The sequence below is a fragment of the Colossoma macropomum genome, unplaced genomic scaffold (genome assembly GCF_904425465.1).
Source record: "Colossoma macropomum unplaced genomic scaffold, Colossoma_macropomum, whole genome shotgun sequence".
NCBI lineage: Eukaryota > Metazoa > Chordata > Actinopteri > Characiformes > Serrasalmidae > Colossoma > Colossoma macropomum.
In genome coordinates, this window is record NW_023494784.1 from 24,954,489 (window position 1) to 24,974,926 (window position 20,438).

The following is a 20,438-nucleotide window of genomic DNA, read 5'->3' on the forward strand; positions in this document are numbered from 1 at the left end:
AGATTAGGACTGGACAAACATAGAGACATACCAGCATTCTAAGCAGCCTAAAGTAAGTGTCCCTTCTCTCTCTTTCTCTCTCACTGTCTCTCTTGTCCCATTGCCATTATCGCAACATTGTGGGGCATGATGAAAATAAAGAAAAAAATGACCATAATGCATTGAAGTTGATTTTTAAGCATCTCTACATGAGACCAGAGCATGATGCACTCTATACAAAGACATACACTCACCGCCCACTTTATTAAGAACACCTGTCCAGTCATGAAATTATCAAATCAGCCAATCATGTGGCAGCAGTGCAGAGCATAAAAATGTGCAAACACGGGTCAAGCGCTTCAGCAACTGCTCACATCAGATATTAGAACGGCTGAAAAATGTCTCTGACCGTGGCATGGCTGTTGGTGCCAGATGGGGCTTGTTGAGTATTTCAGGAACTGCTGATCTCCTGGGATTTTCATGCATAACGGTCTGTAGAGTTTTTACAGAACAGTGAGAAAAACAAAACATCCAGTAAGCTGCAGTTCTGTGTGTGGAAACACCTTGCTAATAAAAGAGGTCAGAGGCAAATGGCCAGACTTGCTTGAGCTGACAGGAACTCGAATAACCACTTTTTCCAACAGTGGTGATCAGAATAACATCTTTGAAAGAGCAGCACATTCATCCTAGCAGTGGATAGGCTACAACTCCAGAAAACCACATCAGGTTCCACTCCTGTCACCTAAGAACAAGAATCTGAGACTACATTGGCCACAGACCGCTGTAGACTCAAACTGGGCATTTAAATATTAGAAAAACATCACCTGGTCTGATGAATGTTGTGATATAAAAATGTTAGGATCAGAATTTGTAAACGTAAATAGCATGAATCCGTGGACCCAACCTGCCTTATGTTAAGAGTTCATGCTACTGGTGGCTAATGTTTTCTTGGTTCACATCTGGCCCCCTAATACCAGTTGAGCACTGTTTGATTTCCACAGACTGTCTGAGTATTTTTGCTGACTAAATGCATCCCTTTATGGCCATCAAGCTGTCTCAAGCTGGTTACATGAACATGACATTGAGCCTGTTTACACCTTGCATTAACATGTGTTTCATGTCCAGATCATATCTGGATAAACTTTCATTTACACTTTTCACCAAAATGTGTATGCAGTAATATCCGATTTTACTTTCCCACATAAAAAGCACATCAACACATACGTTGTTTCTGTTTTATTTTGTTTACTTCTTTTTCCCTGTTATGATATGAGCCCACAAGCTTAGCTCTGACATTTTCATTGGCCCAGAGTGCAAGGAAGCCCTTGGCTTAGGGATAACTTCAGCCTCGCATACCCTCCATCAGCAGATGCAGTTCCGCTTACTTAATCGCATACAGATAGCAAAAACGTATTCCTTTTACACTTGTGTTAAATGTAGTCAAGTTCCATCTCTGACCACCTCCAAATGTGGTTTAAGGTTTCCGATCATAACCTATACAATACATTCTGGGGGTGTTTACACCTGGCCTTTCATGAAGTCAAGTGAAACCGAATGTGATCCGATCACCAAAAACTCATGTTGATGCAAGGTGTAAACAGGCCTATTGAGTTCAGTGTACTTCAGCGGCCTCCACAGTTACCAGATCTGAATTCAGTAGAGCACCTTTGAGATGTGTTAGAACAGGAAGAGTGTGAAGCTGACACATCTGCATTATTATTTGATGCAGTCATATCAACACCAGAATCCCTAAGGAATGTGTTTCAGAGCCTTATTTAATCCATGCCATGATGAATTTGGGCTGTTCTGAGAACAAAGAGTGGTCCTAAACATCATTAGAATGGTGTTCCTAATAAAGCAGCCAGTATCTGCATCCACTTTTATATATCCTCTAAATGGGTCAGCCTTGCAAATGGCAACAAGAGACATCTAAAAGTGGGACATTTGTCTAAATCAGGCTTTTCATCCCACTTAATGTATATTTTAAGATCAGTCACTGTCAGTAATTAGTTACATCACTCAATGTCAAAAAGCCAACAGATGTACTCATAAACCCATAAGCACACAGGCGGGTGTGTGCACGTACACATACACATACTCTTTGCATTTTAAATACTATAAAGCTTTTATTATGAATGTAATTTTCTTTTACAGTCTATTTGCCTCACTAATGCTTACCTTGAGCTACACAGTCTCTCACTCTCATGGGCTCTGAACCAGTTAAAACAGTATCCTGCTGCCTGTCTGAGCAAAAACATCATCTGGAGAAAATGAGGCAGGCAGGATACCTGGAGGGTTTAAGGCTGTTTTTTCTGTAGGTACCACAAGTACTTCATTATCACTGCCAAATTAGCCTTAAGTATCAAGACTTCAAATAGGCAGGCAGCGTGTTGTGGTCTGCTTCCTGGGCTGGCCTCGATGTTACATTTGATTGCTACATGTAAGTTTGTTTCGAAATCCAGTCTCAGCTCAGCGGCTCTGAGGCCTCTCAGTGTTTGCTGACACAGAGACGTCTGACTGCACTCAGATGTAAAGATATGAAGTGCACACACAGACTAAAATATGAATTCTCAGAATTTCCTCATTTTCACACAGAGCCTCTATATAAGTAGCCAGGCACATTCAGCAGGTTCTGACCTCAGAGGTATAAACAATGTACACAGCCCATCAGAAGTTTGGGAAAACCTTGTCCTCTTATGAAATGTTTTGAGCAATGTTTGATTTCCATCGTTACTTTTATAAGCAAGAAAAAAAAACTTGCAAACGACTAGATAAAACAGCTATTAACTAATATTTTGAGAACATTCTGGAATGCTCAGCTTCACGTTTGAGTGTCTTTTTGTCATAAGGAATATATTTTATCAAAATAATGATTTGACAGTTTTCTTTTCAGTTTTAGTGTTAAAAAGATTTGCTAAAAATATGTTGCCCTGAAAGTAGTTTAAATGTAGTTTCTACAGTTTTTTCTTTGGCCACACACCACAATAAAAGAATGTACGTGATGACTGATTGGTGGGGAAGTGCCCCTCTAAATGACCCACTGTCACTGGGCATGGAACCACTGGCGTAGACAACACCACTGCCCCACACATGGGAGACCAGGGGTCAATCCCTGATCCAGGCAAGAACACTACTGCTATACCAATAAGAATATAAACACTCTGCTATACCAATAAGTGTATTCACATGCACAAGACTTCTCTTTCATTTTTTTCTTCTATTGATTAAAGCACATATTGAAAATATGCTGCCCCAAAACTAGTTTAAACATCTGAAAGTTTGAGTGCCTATGAGTGGTGCCATAACATAAAGGGTATAAAACATGTGAGATATGACATTTTTCATCAGTAGTTTTTGTAAGGAAAGATGACAAGATCTAATCAGTTTTCTATTTAAATATGTTAAGCTATTGCAAACCAACAAAGAAAATTTGCTCATAGAATACAGTACTGTGCAAAGGTCAGAGACCACCCTTTTATTTATTTAATTTCTAATTTAAATGGCTACTAAATACAAGTTATTTATTTTCAGGATTAGGGGAAAAAGCAGAAAATATGTATTTAATTTAATTTATATTGGTGTAATAAAATTACATTGGTGTAATTTAAAAGAGAATTACAACAAAGCCCCATTTACTACATATAATTTCACATTTTGCAGTAATTAGTGTGTCCACTGTTTGCCTTTATTACAGCTTTCAATCTTCTTAAATGACTTGCTTTTAGTTTCTCAAAGAAATGTCACAATCCAAATAATCCCAAACTTATTGTAAGAGTACCAGCATTTACCAGTCTTTGTTTGACTCCTGAATGTTCTTCTACACATCCTTTCAGACATATAGCATTGAGTTGTCTTCTCACAGTGGAAGGGGGGACAGATAATACATGTGGTTTTGTTCAGATCTGAAGCAAGAGCAGAGCTTGATTTTCTTCTCTCTTTAAAAGACGAACGCTTTAAGTAGTGTTTATCTGATGGTAGCAGTTTTGGTGGGCAACCAGGTCTTGTACGGTTGTTAGTAATCCTATTTTCTCTATGTTTTTTAGCAATGTTTTGAAACTCGGTTTTTCCACTTATTTTAATTTTACTTTCACTTTATCATCTTATATGTAATCTTTAGAGAAATATCTTCTAAAATAAATATATTGTACTTAATGGCTTTTGTGACTGGAAATTAAATACATTAATTGGTCTAATTAGGTGGTCTCTGAATTTTGCACAGTACTGTTCATTTAGAAATGGTAGCTGTCTCCAATCTTTTGATGTGCAGCATTCAGCACAGTCAGGTCAAACATTAATGTAGAAAAAATAATACAATAATATAATACAATATATAATAATAAAATAAAAATTTCCAAATACTACTGATTTACTCTGTAATTAGCCTATACAATTAGTATTTGATCCAGTTTGAGCAGCGTGTCTTCAGAGAGTGACCTACATGCTGGAGCAGGGCCACACAGACCAGTGGGCACAGCAGCAGCCTGGGCCGGAATTTGAGGAATGCCCTGCATGGAGCCTGCTTCTCCGTAAGAAAGAGTAGCGGTCTGGTCACTGGGAGGCCATGGTGTCCAGCACAGAACCCACACACAGAGTAAAACAATACAGACAGACTCGCTGTACCAGCTACTGACTGCATGAGGCCCACGGGGGCTCTTAATTATATCATGGGTAAGTTTTCTCATCCATTTACTCACTAATGCCACTGCCGAGACTCGTATTACGCAACGGTGACAGCCAACTTTGCTGCAATAACAAACACTGAGAACATTATCCTTAGCTGCTGTTTCACTAAAGTCTGAATGGCCTGAAGATGTAAAAGTTTGATCTGTGGAATAACAGCTTAATCAAGTCACTTCAACTTAGATCATGAAAATGTCTAGTTGTGATTAATGCAACAGCCTGGCATGAAACCCACATACCATCAAATCATTACTTTAACACTTATAGAAAAGGCATCATGGAAATCTGGCTTCACTAATAATCAACCTCCAAATACGCTTGGAACACAAATGCAACACTCTCTGAGAGTGCAGGTTACAAGGGATAAAGAGGTAGGCAGGTCATTTTTCAGCTTTCAGGCCAAAAGTGCCAGGGGAGTAAATTCTTCATGCCACTAAGGAGCATCTCGATGGAGAGAGTCCATGCAGGCACATTAAAGACAGAGCCTTCAGAGTAGAATGCCACTTAACACTAGAGCTATACAATATATTCTTTCCTAATCGGCATCAGTGATGTGTTTTGCTTGTAAATAATACTTCGGACTCTATGCACTTCAATGAAAAAGAAATTCACAGCACTGCAGTAGCTGAAACTGACAGTGCTTTTATCAAGAGAGCCCTCAGTGGAAATTGCAGTTAAAAAGCAGTTGCGGAGTCACAGCAACAGCATGTGAGCAGCTGGGCTTGTGGGTGGAACTACAGATGGTCAAACTAAGAAAACACTTGAGAAAAAAAACATTAGCACCAATTAATCATTTATTGCATTGTTGCATTATTAATGGGTTAACTTTGACAACACTAGTTTTATGATAAGCTTTGCTTTGTATCAAGTCATAGAACAAATATCAATACATTTTCATCAAAATGATGCAATATATAGCGATTAGGAACATAATAATACATCATGACATTCCTGTGCTGCAAAAATGCGATGTGGAGATGAGTGATATCAGCAGCACATAAGCTAAAGGGCCCATTTCATTGTTGTAGAATGTAAACATTTTAAAGTTTCAAAACATGCCATGGAAACTAAGCAGCAAAAACAGTTTGTTAAGAAGTCATTGTTTTTTGGTATCATAAAAACAAACATACTTACGTTAATCTTTCCAGCCCACAGCAGTTTAGTCCCACTAATTCATGATGAAGTTATCAGAGTGGGCTCTGCTTTTGCATCAGGCAGACATACAAGGCAGCCAATAAGAAAAGGGTATTTACATAATAGCCTTAAAGGCACAGTGACAAAAAAGCCTGTTTAGTTCTAAGGTATATTAAAATGTTGAAAATGGTCATGAAATCTCACACAAATGTTATAAGAGGATCTAAACTAAATAAAATCCAAGAAACATGCAGGATATGGGCCTTTTAATTATGCATCTAATGCAACTGCACTATTTGAACAGAGAGGTCTTAACCCACACCCACTCATTCAATATCATACGACACACTCCCAACTTAACCCACACCACATTTAATATCATACAATATACTCCAAACCCAAGTCTCATCAGTAGGTTGTGTAATATGGATATCACCATTTATCTTCAAAATTTACATTACAAACCCAGTATTGAGAACCAAATCAAATCGTGAGCGGAGTGCATCATTACACCCCTAGCACCAATGCAAATTTATGATACCTGTCCATATCATGCAGCTCTACCTAGCGCCCCTCTGTTTCTGCTGGAGCTCATCTTACTCTTATAAATGAAGGCCTGAATTCTGGGTCAAATGCAGCAGGTAAACAGGGGGGACAAGGGGGACGGGGGGACGGGGATGGTGATGACACTGAACATTCCACAGACATGAGAGAATGAGGACAGTGGCCACTATGGCAGCGGCATGCGTCTGCGTCAAACACCCGGAGCCACATGACTCCGGCTCCTCTTACACACCCGCACTACCACAAACACACACATGCACACACACGGGGGCCGCGTACAGCACACCTGCTCCCTACATGGAGAGCATGTATAGAATACACAGCCTAATCTGAGGCACTGATCTGCAGACAGCAGACGGAATGTCCCGGAGGTTAAAGGGACACTGTTGCCACCTCCACACCCCCAAATCGATCTCTTTAATGTGAGACAGTTTGATAAACATCTACAAAATCTCCCTCTCACCACAAACACCATCAGCTGGCTTTTTTGAGCCCACACCCTCCCTCTCTTGTATAACAGAGGTAGTTCAACTAATAATAAAGAAAAATTGATTAGAAACTATTTCCAAATACCAGTTTGTAGTTGCTCAGTAATGATACAATATTCAGTATAATGTATGGCTGAAGAGCACCAAGCACTTTTGTTTCTGAAGAATATTATAGTTGAGGTAAAGTCTCAGAAAACAGAACAATCAAACACCACAGAATAATTCTTTCACAATCGCCTGAGACAAAGAATGGCAATCATTTGATGTCTGGTTAAACTTTACATCTCACAGTTATTAATGGTGATAACAAAGACATGTTAAAATTAGATCCCGATTGTTTTTTACTCAAAGCTTATTAAACCAAGCTGATAAATGATATCATTATAAGAGTGAATTCTAAACCTTCAATATCACATCTGTGTTTGTAGGTCTGATGAAAAGTTCTTGCTGTGTATACAGTCTTGTTCTATGGAAAAAAAAACTATCCTTTTGTTGATAAAGAATTGTAAATGTAATTAAACATGTAATTATGTAATTACATTTGAAAGGTATAGCAAAACTAAAGTAATAACTCTCAACTCGCAAGGGCAGAGCTGGGCAATATGATGATGTTTAGCATTATTGTGACAAATTAGTTCACAATATGTTTTCAGGGCATATTATGACTATCATCCATACTTAACACTGACCAACAGCATTCATTCGGCTTCGTTACAAAAATAACATAATTAGTGTGATTTAACTGGAATTAGTGTAGCGCACTGCGTGAAATGCTGCACACAAATCATTACAAACTATTTGTAGTCTGAAAAACTATAGTTTTTCATGGTAGTTTTTTTGTCTGTTACAACTTACTGAGTAGACAAAAATCGCCCACCCCCACTCAAGGGTTAATCAAACAATCAAAATATACAGTGCATTTCAAGCATGCAGAAGGTATGATGTATTTTCCCAATAATCATTACAGTCATTTTCAAACATACAGTGTATGTCATCTGCTGTCTAATACCATCATGAGTGCTTCTCCACTTTAAGGCTGGGTGGCGGTCAGAGGTGAGTCAGTGTCCACTCACTTCCCTTCAGACACTTACACACAGAGTCTCAGCTTACACCTGAAAGACTGACTTTCTGACTCTCTCTCACTGGTTGCTGATTTTAAACTGTAGGAAAGCATGTGGCTCTGTCTCACTGAAGAACATATATGGCTGGCCTAGCGACGAGCAATGACGTCATAGCAGCCTGAATGGCAGGAATAGGCATTCCCCACATGGCTCCCCTGAGGCCATATGCCACTTCACTACTGCGTATTGAAGCTAATGCTTGTCTGTCTATTACACAGTTGAGAAAGGTCTCCTTTACAGCCCAGTGGAATTTCCAACTGCAGGTCATTCCTGTTAATCCCTTGTCTTCATTTACGTGTTCATCTGTCCAAAGTACTCCAGAAGTACTGTACATTTCTGATCCCAATGAATCAATCACAAATATTTCGGCAATGCTTCAATCTTTCAAATTTATAAAAAATAAATAAATATACCAATATGACTGGAGGAATGTAAAAAAATGAAAATAATGAGCTCATAAAAAAATTTGCTCATATTTTACTGAATATTATTATAATGGATTAATTACAACACAATATTCAAAAATTGATGCGACTGAACAATCACCTGACCAATCTTTACATTGCCATTACAAAACACTGCAAAATGCTACAAGTGAACATTAGAACTACATGTACAATATACCACAATCACTGCATCAAGTGCCTCAGGGAACAACATGAGTGTAGAAACAAAGGCAGACATTCCATAGGCCTGACATCAGTGTGCGTGTGGGGGTGTGTGCTCTAATAACGTGGCTTTAATTAGAGAGAGGAGTGAAGCTCTAGCTATAGATAGTGGAAAAATAGAGAACTGACAGATTGTTATGAGCTCATAATGCACTCTTTCATGGGATTAGGTTGACAGGACAGAGTTATGACCTCATTTCAAAAAGGCTGGTTAAAACTATAAAAACTATGGAGCAGATTCAGTAAAATAAATTGCTGACAGTCTATAGACAATTTGCTCTGGAAGGGGTGGCCAATATAGAGGCTTATCTACTTTTATGTAAATGAACACTTCCTAATAAACAACTTATCAGCACAATAAGGACCTCTGTTTTGTATGGGAGCACATTTTTGCCACATAAGAGAAATAAAAAGTTTGTATGTAAATCATTTTTTCATTTCTCTCTGTTTCTGCCACATTTTTACTTTCAATGTCAAATGATTTTTCATCTCAAAATATGACTGTCTGAATAAGTTTTGCTTAGTATGCCAAAATAATGAGTTCTTCTTCTTATTATATGAGTTATTATAAGTAATTATTAGTAGTAATTATTTTGCCATACTAAGTAAAAACACCAAGAAAATAAGATCTCAAAATGATTTTTTTTGTTTTATTATGAGGTCAAAATTTCACATTTTTTGTTTTCTGGCAGCAAAATTTCACCAGCAACATATGCAATTTTGGGCTAAATGTGGGTGGAAACAAATCAGTGGGAAATGTTTAAACCAATCCAATGGATGTAATGTTAGTTAACACTGTTGACAAGTTCCTTCAAAAACTGCAGTTGAGCATACAGATGTATGTTGCGTGTGCTGCGAACAGTTAAATGCAGTAAAAATAAACATCACCTCTCACGAGAGAAAAACAGTTCCTTTAGTTAAGAATACCGTTTTGATAGCTTGCTTGTTTGGCTTATGTTATCACTGTATTCCATGTGTTAAAAGAGTACAATCTAGAGGAATTTGGGGGTGGGTTTTAAAGGGGAGTACGCTTGTGGTCAACAGATTTCATTTACGTTTACACCATTTAGCAGATGCTAATTATCGGAGTGACTTACAGCTTGAGCATTTTATACAGGTAGGCAAAGGTAATGTTGCCCAAGGACTGTATTAGTATATCATATGGGATCAAGCCCCATCCTACAGAGTGAAAGGCAGAGGTGTTACCCACTACACCATACCAACCACAATTTCCTTGAAATCGAGCACCAAAAGTTTAACAGGTTGTCCTAAGAAGCATAACGAGATCACATCTGACCCTGCTGAGACAAAAAAACTGCTGATTCAAATTTTAATCAATGATTTCTGTTAACCAAGCACTCAAGTTTAATCAGGAAATCATGACAGCCTTACTCTCAAGCAGCAGGACTGCATTAAGTGAGGAAATGCTAATAAAAGACAGCAAGGAACAACTGACACAACTATTGCTCCACAGGCTTTGTCTGGGCAGGTTGCCACAGATTCAGCAGCAAACAAAGCTACCGTCAATCAAACACACTTACTGTACACCTGAGACCAGTGGTGTGTTTTTTCAACTGCTTCATTCTGATGTACTGACAAAAGAAAGTAATTGTAAACCGGACAAAACGTATGTGTTCGATTATGAGTGGTATGCATATGGGATACTGCCACTAAACCTTTAATATCAGTACTATTGAACGTTTTTCTAACACCACAGAAAGCATGGTTCTTGAAGAGTGTGTGAACGTCACAAGAACCACGGCATTGCCAGCATTTCTCCTCAGCTTCCCACCACGCAGTATTTGGATGCATGACGGCAGCCACATCAGCGAGCGAGAGGCTGATTCACACTGTCTAGGGGCCTGCTATAAATCCACACAAGGCGGGTCCAGCCAGAAAGAATGGAGGGAGATTTACAGGCTCATTATCAGAGAAGCCCCAAGACAGAGCGAACAGAAGGGGAAAACACCTCGGGCTGCTAGAATGCCCAGCTATAGTCTCCAACAGTGGTGCCATTCACAAGAATGCTGCAGTGGAACAGAGTGTGAAAATATGGCAGTGAAGTTGTGAGTGAGACAGAGACAGAGTGGTGAGAGATGGGAAATAAAAACTCAAAACGTGACAGCAGCAGGGGGTGGGGGGTTTAGGAGTTTAGAGCTGAGGAATGAAGCAGTGGTGGCAGTGATCCCAGCCAGAGCCCGAGAGAGCCGCTCTCTTTGCTGGAGTCCAGTGGAGGAATGTCTCCGTCACCCTCTCCAGTAACTCCTTTAACAGAGAGATCTGAGGAAGGCAGGCCAAAACGACAACATGCAAGACTTACTCCAATACTGAGAAATTTCCAGACCTGATAGAGGAAAGATATCTAGACAAGAGAAGCCCAGCAGATATTCAGTGTGAGGAATACCTATAATGTCCTATAGTATGAGCAGTAAATGCCAGTGTGAACACTAACATGCATTTGATAATTTTGCTATAGTACACTGTTAAAAACAGAGTACCCTAGATGAGACTTGACTTGGCGGTATGGTTCTAGGAAAACAGTACAGATTGGAATAGAACCTTTATATTAAGTGGGAGTTCTGTAAAAGGTTCTTCACACTCAGAAATCTCATTAGTTCTTTAAACAACTACTGATTACAATTAATCAAAAGCGATTCTTCTATTGATTTTTCCAAAGAATCCTTTGTGGCCTCTTTATTGTAGGAGTGTATTTCAGCAGTTGTTTGAGTCTGAAACAGCACTAATGTCAGATAGGCCTGAATGGTGAGAACAGGCATTCTCCATAAGGCCCCTCTGAGGGCAAAAACCACCTCACAACCGCGTATGGAAGGTAACGTTTATAGATAGACAGAGACAAATCACATTAATCCTGAGAGGTCCCAAGGTCATTACTGTAACTCATGCACCTGTCTTTATCACATTACGCCATATCTAAATTATTTTATCACATCACAAACATTCTCAGTCTGGTTTAGATTTTAATAATCTGTCTAAATATCAGCAGGAAAACCAACAGCCATTTGCTAAATTTGCTATGCTTTATCCTTTTTTGCAGTGTTTTGGAGTCTGACAAAGTCTTAGACCCCCCTGAGTGTTCACTAAAGTGCGATCTTTCAGTCAGCATCTGCTCAGTCACTCAAACTGAGCTGTACTGAAGCCCAGCACAACAGCCCAAAGCCAACAGCAAACATCATGAGGCAGAGGCCCATGCTTGAAGTATGGGAAGGTCAACACTGCTTCTCAAATCCAGGATGTTCAACTCCTCTAATCCCACTGAGGACCACTCAGATTGTCCAGCTGAGCACACTCACAGAGCCTGAGTCCAGCTGGCCCAACACAGCCAGCACTCTGGTGTGTCTGTGTGTATGTGCGTGTGAGAGGAGGGAGGGATTAGGCTCAGTCTAGGGTGCTGAGAGAGTTCCTTTGGCACTGGCAGTTAAAGGTATACTCTAGAATTTCCACTAATCTACTGTATATGTAGCATAAAGTCAGATATCACAGACAATAATTTCAATATACTCAGAAAACAGAAAAGCCACTGACACAACTCACTTAGGCTGCGTTCACAAGATATTTTGTCGAAAAACGCAAATTTGTGCCAAAGGTAATGGAACATGTGATACAAATGTAGAATATAGAGGCGCAAGAGATTGGTTGGTCATAGAAGGCAATGACTTTTTTATGTACTTTATTGATCCTGACAAGAGAAACTAGTAGTTTTTCTGCCTAACTAAGCCCACTTTGGGAGCAGTACAGTAGATCTGGGTTTGGGTGGGAGGAGTGGGGGTTAAGTGTCATGCCCAATGGCACAACCAGGTATTCCCAGTCAGTCCTGGGATCACATTCCATTATACTGAAGTTGTACAGTTTGTTTGTGTAGTTATGTACACAGATATAATTATGCACTTTCAATGTCAAAGTGCATAAGTAAATTCTGTAGCGTTCTAACGCTATTAAAGACACGCGATTTATGTACAAGTTGTGCTTTATTAAAGACTGTAGTTGGTCCCAGCCATGCCGTACAGAAAGCAAGGCTTTAGGCTAACAGCTAGCACTAGCATTGGCTCAGGTCTTCACTCACTCGCATCTGAGCCCAGACTGCCTAGTTCATCCTGTTGTATGTGCATAAACACACAACAAAACTAACCTCGCCTTCTCAACAAAAGTTCTTTTAAAAACTCAGAGAATAATGCTGCATACACATAAGCTGGGACCAGCATGACACACATTTCTTGAACATGCTACACTACACATACATAACTACATTACATAGAGTCACTAAATTAAAGCCAAACATATTTGAGGACCAAAAATTCAGTGCATTGCTTTTTATCTTCATGCACTGTCACAGATCGTATCTGTTGTCTGTCAATACTTTGTTTTCAGTTAAATCAATGGCAAGAGATGCGTTTCAATGGATAGCAAAATGTCCTTGTGAATGCAGCCTTATACTAGTACTCAAAGGGCAGGTGCTGAAGCTGAGTTTGAAGCTTCTATTATAAGTCTGTTTTGAGTCAACAGGCATTCTGTTATTTTGCTAAGCATATGGAAATAGGTCAAAATTAGTGTCTGTGGTAAAGAACCGTAAGATACAAGTACAGCATATAGAGATTAGAGAAATGCTGGAGTATTCTATAGGATATTCGCAGTCCCACAGCATGAGGCCTCATGATGAACCCTGATCACAAAGGTAGTGAACCTGACACAGATGCCAAATTCAGTGCTGTTTTTTTTTCTCTCTCTCTCTCTCTCTCTCTCTCTCTCTCTCCCTCTCTCCATCTTACACACCCTGTGTGAACACACACGCAACATACCATACACTTGCACTAACTACACAACATAACTGTGGTACTATGTTCAGAAAACAGCGTTCAAAGGTGTTTGCAGAACAGCAGCGAGGACAGAAATCTGGGCAAATATTTGATGGAAGAAAAAAGAGCTGAGGTGCTGTCTGCTTGAAAAGTAAGAGCCCTGTGCTTTGGCTCCTGAAGGGACATGTGTCTATCTAGAGGCCAAGGACTGAGGGTGTGTATAACGTATAACGGCCCAGATGAACACACCCTGCAAAGTGTGAAATGGAATTAATGAGAGCGGAGTGACGCATGACCTCCCCATTGGTAAATATCCGTTGCCAGGTTTGAGGTGCGTGGCCACACAACTCATCTATTCACTGTGTGCACCAACCTCCGATATCCAGTTTTAGAGAAGGGTTCATGTCTGTGGACTGACTTTGAGCGTTCATGAGAGCTTTACTCGTCAAGCTCATATTTCAAAGAACCAGCTGAATGTGAGAATATGCTGCCCTTCATGTAATCTTTATTAACGTTCCTCTGGTCTTTACTGGTATTAAAGTGATATGTCACTCAGTAAACAGACTGGAGTTTACAGATCAGGGTTCCACACTATATGTCCTTGTCTTCACTATCCTAATACATGGAACAGCCCAATTACATTCGACCAGCCATTATCTCTAAATCACACAGGCTAGCGCTGGAGCACTGCCACAAAAAGCCACACATCTGGCAGCTTCAGGGGGAACACTACAGAATTTCAGCCACAAAACCATCCTGACAAGCTTCTTCTCACATAACAAAGTATTAATGTAAAACTCTTAAACAATAAATGTGGGAACAACAACTGCTGCAGAGAAAAAGAACTTCAAAAGTTCCAATTAGTTTAAATAACACAGACAGTATGTCTGGAAGTGTTTATGAGATAATGGTGAAGAGAAGACTAAACACATAAAATGGAAATGTGAAAAAGACCCCAGCAAATGAGAAGTTAAAATTCCATGATCTAAAACAGGGATAATCAACTTTGGCGTTCAGCACAGTTTAAATTTTCCTGCTCAGATGAACTTGATTCAACTCATCAGGTATTGTTCAAGCATAGTTGGTGTTTTGGAGCAGGAAAATCACCAAACTGATCTGGACTGGAATTGATCACCCCAGATCTAAAAGAACAGCAAAAAAGAAAGAAAGAAGGAAAGAAAGAAAGAAAGTAAGAAAGAAAGAAAGAAAGGAGCTGTAAATCTGAAATACAAAAATATCACATTAACACTTCCTCATGTTACCACTGTACTGAAAGCCAAAATGCACTTTTACTAGAAATTACTGACTTGTAGAAGGAAAAAAAACGCTTTTGCATTTCTGATCTAAGCCTGCCACCACATGGTAAGTTAAGGTATTGCAATAACCTGAGAAGCCTACATAAATGAAATGTAGTCAGCGTTTTCATTCTAAAAATAAAAGTACTATGAAGTCTGGAATGACAAGCAACCATGCAGATAAAGTCATAGACCACTCTTTAATGTAGTTAATTATAAAAAATACACAGAAGCCTCAACAATTAAAAAACAACATTTTCAGCATTTAGTGTGACTCCTTGACTTTCTTACAGCTTCCATTCTTTCAGTTTTTCATAGAAATCTGTAGGGATATTTTTCTACACCCCCAAAGTTCAGTCTTAGAAGTTGGTTCAGTGATCCAAGTAATCACAATTACAAATTTAGACTCCATAAAACCTCACTTCATATGCATAAAACCTTACTACATATCTCAAATGTCCAGTTTTAGTGTTGTAGTGATTTTTTCTACTTTCTTGTCTACATCTTTTTCTCAGTAACAGCTATCTGACAGTTACATATGCTCTCAGATCCATAGTCTTGAGTTGTCTTCTCACAGTGGAAGGATGGCCAGAAACACCTGTGGATTTTTTAAGATCTGAAGCAAGAGTGGAGCTTGATTTTCTCCTCTCTCTCAGAGATGAAGGCTTTAAGTACTGATGGTGACAGTTTTGGTGGTCTACCATGTATTGCACAGTAGTTAGGAGTGCCATTTTGTACATCACAATAATTTTTTTTTAACTTGTTTTGAAAGAACTCCTTTCTCCTTCTTTATGCAAGTGGATGATCTTATAATCTCAGAAATATCTTCTTTAGACTCTTTAAATGCACATGAAAAAAAATACGCAAGACTGTTAGAGTAAGTTTGGGTAGTTGCTTGTGTGAATGTTAAGGTCTAAATGGGAACATAGTGTTAGTGAGTCTTTGGGAACAGCTTTTGTTGGGGGGACACAGCTGTAACTGTCCGTTTTTTTTAAGATTGGAATGGTAGAAAAGTTAAAGTGGCACTAGAGTGCATAAAAGAAAAGTTTGACATTATACTTAGTGTTGGAGGCTTGTGTAATTTTCTGATATAAAGATGTTGCCAGCTATTTTTCCTGACACTGAAAAATTAATAACTTGTACTTACTGTCTGGAAATTAAATAAACAAAAGTGTAGTCTTTGACTTTGGTACAATACTGTATGTATCTTCATAACATAATACTTTCAAAAGTTATATCAAGCTCACTTACCATACAGACACACTTTAGTCCTACAACTACAGATTGTTCCTCTGTTTTTATCTCAGTCTTAGTGTCACTGCTGGACTGAGAATAGTCTGCCAACCAAAACTATCCAACAGCATTCAGAAACAGGCCACCGATGAAGGACTAGAGGATGGCTAACACAAACTGTGCGGCAACAGATTAGCTACTATCTCTGACTTTACATCTACAATGTAGACCAACAAGCTGTTTGTTTCTAATGGAGTGGACAGTAACTGGACACAGTGTTTAAAAACTCCAGCAGCACTGCTGTATCTGATGCACCTATACCGGTGCAACCCTCACTACCATGTCAGTGTCACTACAGTGCTGATCCACCACCCAAATAATACCTGCTCTGTGGGGGTCCTGTGGGGGTCACGACCACTGATGAACGGCATAAAGGAAGGCTAACAAATTATGCAGTGAAACAGGTGGACTGTGACCTGTGATTGTTACCTACAAAATGCACAAATACTGTAGGTGGAGCTGATAAAATGGACAGTGACTGTAGATACAGGGAAGGTGTACCCAAAAAGTGAGCGCATGTAATGATTTATCCTTTCATTGCAAAGATCCTCTTACCTGCACAGGTCGTCCATCCTCAGAGCCAATCATGTTCCTCCACTCCAGCAGAGAGCGCTGCAAATGATCTAATCCTGTCTCCCATAGTCTCACATAGCCGGCCATGTCTACGGTCACTACCCCACCTGTGCCCAGTGGAGCCATCACCACATCAGTGTCTGACACCTTAGAGATCCACGCCATGTAGGGAGACATGGATGTAGTCCTGAAAACGTAAACATGGTAAGATATTAAGAAACTGTGCCACATTTTTTGCACATTGTGCTGCATTTTTTTGCATAGAGGGAAAGAATGATCCATATCTTGGAAAACAAATTTTCCTTAATTTTTTTTAAAAAAGAGTTCAATATAGTGTGTGAACACTGTTTACATATATCTGCCCATGCAGCCTACAGCAGTCTAGCCCCACACACTCACACTGAAGTTAAAAGGACTGTTTCAACCCAGACTACTTTCTGAATGAGGCACAATACAGCACAGCCAATCAGAAGAGAGGTTATTTGTATATATCAGTCTCAAAGGCACAGTAACAAAAACAACCTATTCAATTCTATAGGATAAAGAAAGGCTAGAAAATGGTCATGTAGAAATGATTTTGGTACATAAAGCCACGTCTCAACATTAGAAGTAGACCTGAAGGTGAAAAAATAAAATATAAGAAAATGTAAGATCTTGGCTCTATTCCACTTGATGAGGTGAACAAATATTAAATGAATCATTTTTTTTTATCGGTACAACTCAGACACATTGTTAAGAATAAATATATGCAAACAAATGCAGCTTAAAACCCTGATGTTCTTTAATAGCTTTCAACACTCTTGTTACACCATCTCAGCTGAACAGATGGTGGAGCTGCAGTGTCAAAAAAAATCAGAATCAGGTTTCTTATTGCATGTCCAAGCAGTGTAAATATACAAGGAGAAATGTAGAGAAATTCTGTTTAGCATGGCATTCTCCTAAAAAAACTGTTTACCTCGGTACTGGAATATATTTAACTTTTTTGGAGTTCAGGTCAGTCACCTCCAGATACGCAGCAGTCATAGGTGGAGTGATATCTGTGATTGAAAGCAGTATCAGTCATGATCACTTTTCTGGTCAATCTAAAGGACAGATATGTGGACTGGTTAATATGGGTAATAATGTGGACTCACCTCTAGGGTAAATGTCAGCTAGAGGTACTTGTTTTTGGGGTAGAGCTCGCACCACTTGATTGGCTCCTACCAGGCTGACACAGTTAACCCTCTTCGCAGGCCCTGTGCGACGGCTCGACCCAAAAAACATGTCAGGACCTCTGCCCTCTGTAAGGGGTGATGTCCTCTTAAAGCTGTACACCTCATTCGGGGACTGCAAAAAAATGTATAAAACACCTCCAGAACAAAACAACTGCATACAAATGAAATATTCATGTGAATCGGTAAAGCCACCTGCTGTAATCTGAACTATTCAGATCTATTGCCTACAGATTGTAATCACATTATCACTTTATGGATAAGATTGGATTCCCCTGTGCTGTACCATGATATTAAATGTTTACAATTTTAATATTTCAAATCACACCATACAAAGGCAGAAGTAAACTGTCTATTGCTACAGTCTCCCTGCAGAGCATATGCCAGGATAACGCAGGTGAAATATGCAATGCATGTTCAGTAACTTGCAAATCTGTGTAGAACCATGGCTCTAGAGTTGTTTCACTCATGCTGCACTTTCAATGTTAATATGTGCACATTGTGCATTTATAGTACTGTTCAAAAGAAAACTGTTCAAAAACATTTAGCTTGGCAATGAATGTTTTTATTTTTGCTTGTAAAAATGCCATATTTCAAGAGAATAAATGCAAACATCAAAGGGCCCATATTCTACATTTACGTATATTTGTGTGGTTTTATGTATCGAAAATGGTCGTAATTCATTTTTGCATAACCACTTTCCAACCTCTCGTTCTCACTTAGAAGTAAACAGGCTGTTTTTGTTACCGTGCCTTTAAGACTGATATGTGATGATTGATTTAAAAAGCATTCCAGGTGGAAACATTTCTTATAACTTCAGCGTAGTTCGGCAGAGCAAAACTGCTGGGCTGGGGACTCAACAGTATGTTTTGAGACTTCAGTACTGTTTACATAAAAAAAAAATTCAAAAAAGTGAGGAACGTTCAGTTTTCCAAAATACAGGCCCTTTAATGCAAAGTAATAAGAATTTTGTGTTCTCAAAAAATAGTCATTGACTGGTTAGAAAAACACAGGATTAGTTCCAGATTTCTCTTTGATGCCCTTAGTCATTGCCTTGGTTGTACAAATCCACAACCAGCTCACCTGATTTAACTTACTGAAGGATTAATTAGCCAAACCAGAAGTTGGACGCTAACTACATTTGATACTGGGCTGCCCGAATGAGAGGTTTGGACGTGGTTGAACAAAGACACTGAAATAGTAAAAATATTGCATTAATATTATTTGTATTTATTCTAATATTAGTGTTTTTTTCTGAGAAAACAAATGCTTAAAGCCCAGATGAATAACTTTTTAAATTCATTTTCCTTTGGTGTCTAAATATTTTGCACAGTGCTGTAAGCTTACACAGGTTGAACAGAAAACAGAAACAGCCCTGGTGCTGGTAACACATTTATTCAAATTCTAATAAGGAATGTTATACAGAAATATAGAATGTTCAATGACAATTCTACATAAAACCTGTAGTGAAATTATATTAATATGTATCAGTGTTTTTTTTATTTATCATCATCTTTAGTTTATTTTAACAATACCATGATAATACCTAAAACTGTGATCATTTCAGTCTTCGATTTCATGACAGGACTTTTTCATACCACCTCTCCCTAGTTAGTTCTGAAAGAACATGTCGTACCTCAGGGAAATGGATGGATGATTGGCATGTTTTGACAGCTACTTACCAGGAGATCTGGGAAGCCCACTACGACACTGGCGTAGGTGTTGGTGTCACAGACAAGGCGGTTAGGCGAGACGATCTTCTGTCCCAGGGCAGTGCTTAGGTTTTCGTTGGGCAGCTGCTCACTGGACACCTCCTGAGGGGCAGCAGGCTCCATCACTGAGCCACAACAAAGAAGACAGACAGCCTAAGTAGATCATCAACCCCCACAAACATGCCCATTACTCTGTTGCTGCCTGACATAAAGGCCTCAGGAGAGTTTGGGTTGTTCCTCTGTTCTGCAGCTGCTGACTTATGACACCTGAACACTTCCCTCTAATGGAGCATAATTTGACCACTCTTCATGACATCCTGTCAGACTCTGTGCTTGATTAAGATGCGCCTGGTGATGACTGAAAAAAGCCTGACGTCATCCAAAATGTGCTCATTTTTCGAAGCAAAGGTCAAGCCCTAAGGGTCTGTGCAATGCATTAAATGGTAGCGTTAGTCTTTCTCTATGACAAGGACATCCATCTTCATAACTGCTTCTGCACTGTTCCTAAGCATGTGTGTCAGTGACACTTATTAAGCCATATAAAGTGATAAGTCAGACTGTAGAGCGAGCTGTGCTCTTTCAGCTGAAGGCTGTGTGAGGAGCGGCTGTTCATCAGAGGACACGAGCATTGAGATATTCATCTTCTACAAACAACATTCCAGGAGGAGATAAACAATGGCTGAGCAATTTATTTCACCTGCTATTTCAGACTTTAAAAATAAACATGGGTCATTTTCCATTAAATGAGGCATAAAGCCTTCAAATCATGGGCATCATTCATCAGGCCTGCAAAGTTAATGCGTTGCTGAGACCAGCCCTGTAATAATAAGACTATGGGATAAGTGTCACCCTACATGGAAACAGACAGATGGCTGTGTAAAGTCATGCATTAGGTGGGAAGGTTGAAGA

General features: G+C 39.3%; 1 protein-coding gene across 1 annotated transcript in view; it reads right to left on the minus strand.

Annotated features, from left to right (window-relative positions):
- vwa8 (von Willebrand factor A domain containing 8) overlaps positions 1-20,438 on the minus strand; it is a 98,339-nt gene that overhangs the window by 28,388 nt on the left and 49,513 nt on the right. The window contains exons 34-37 of the mRNA XM_036565268.1: positions 19,500-19,654; positions 17,740-17,932; positions 17,562-17,643; positions 16,589-16,793 (exon numbers count right to left, since the gene is read on the minus strand). Of these exons, the coding sequence (XP_036421161.1) occupies positions 16,589-16,793; positions 17,562-17,643; positions 17,740-17,932; positions 19,500-19,654 (635 nt within the window). The remainder of the gene's footprint in view (positions 1-16,588; positions 16,794-17,561; positions 17,644-17,739; positions 17,933-19,499; positions 19,655-20,438) is intronic.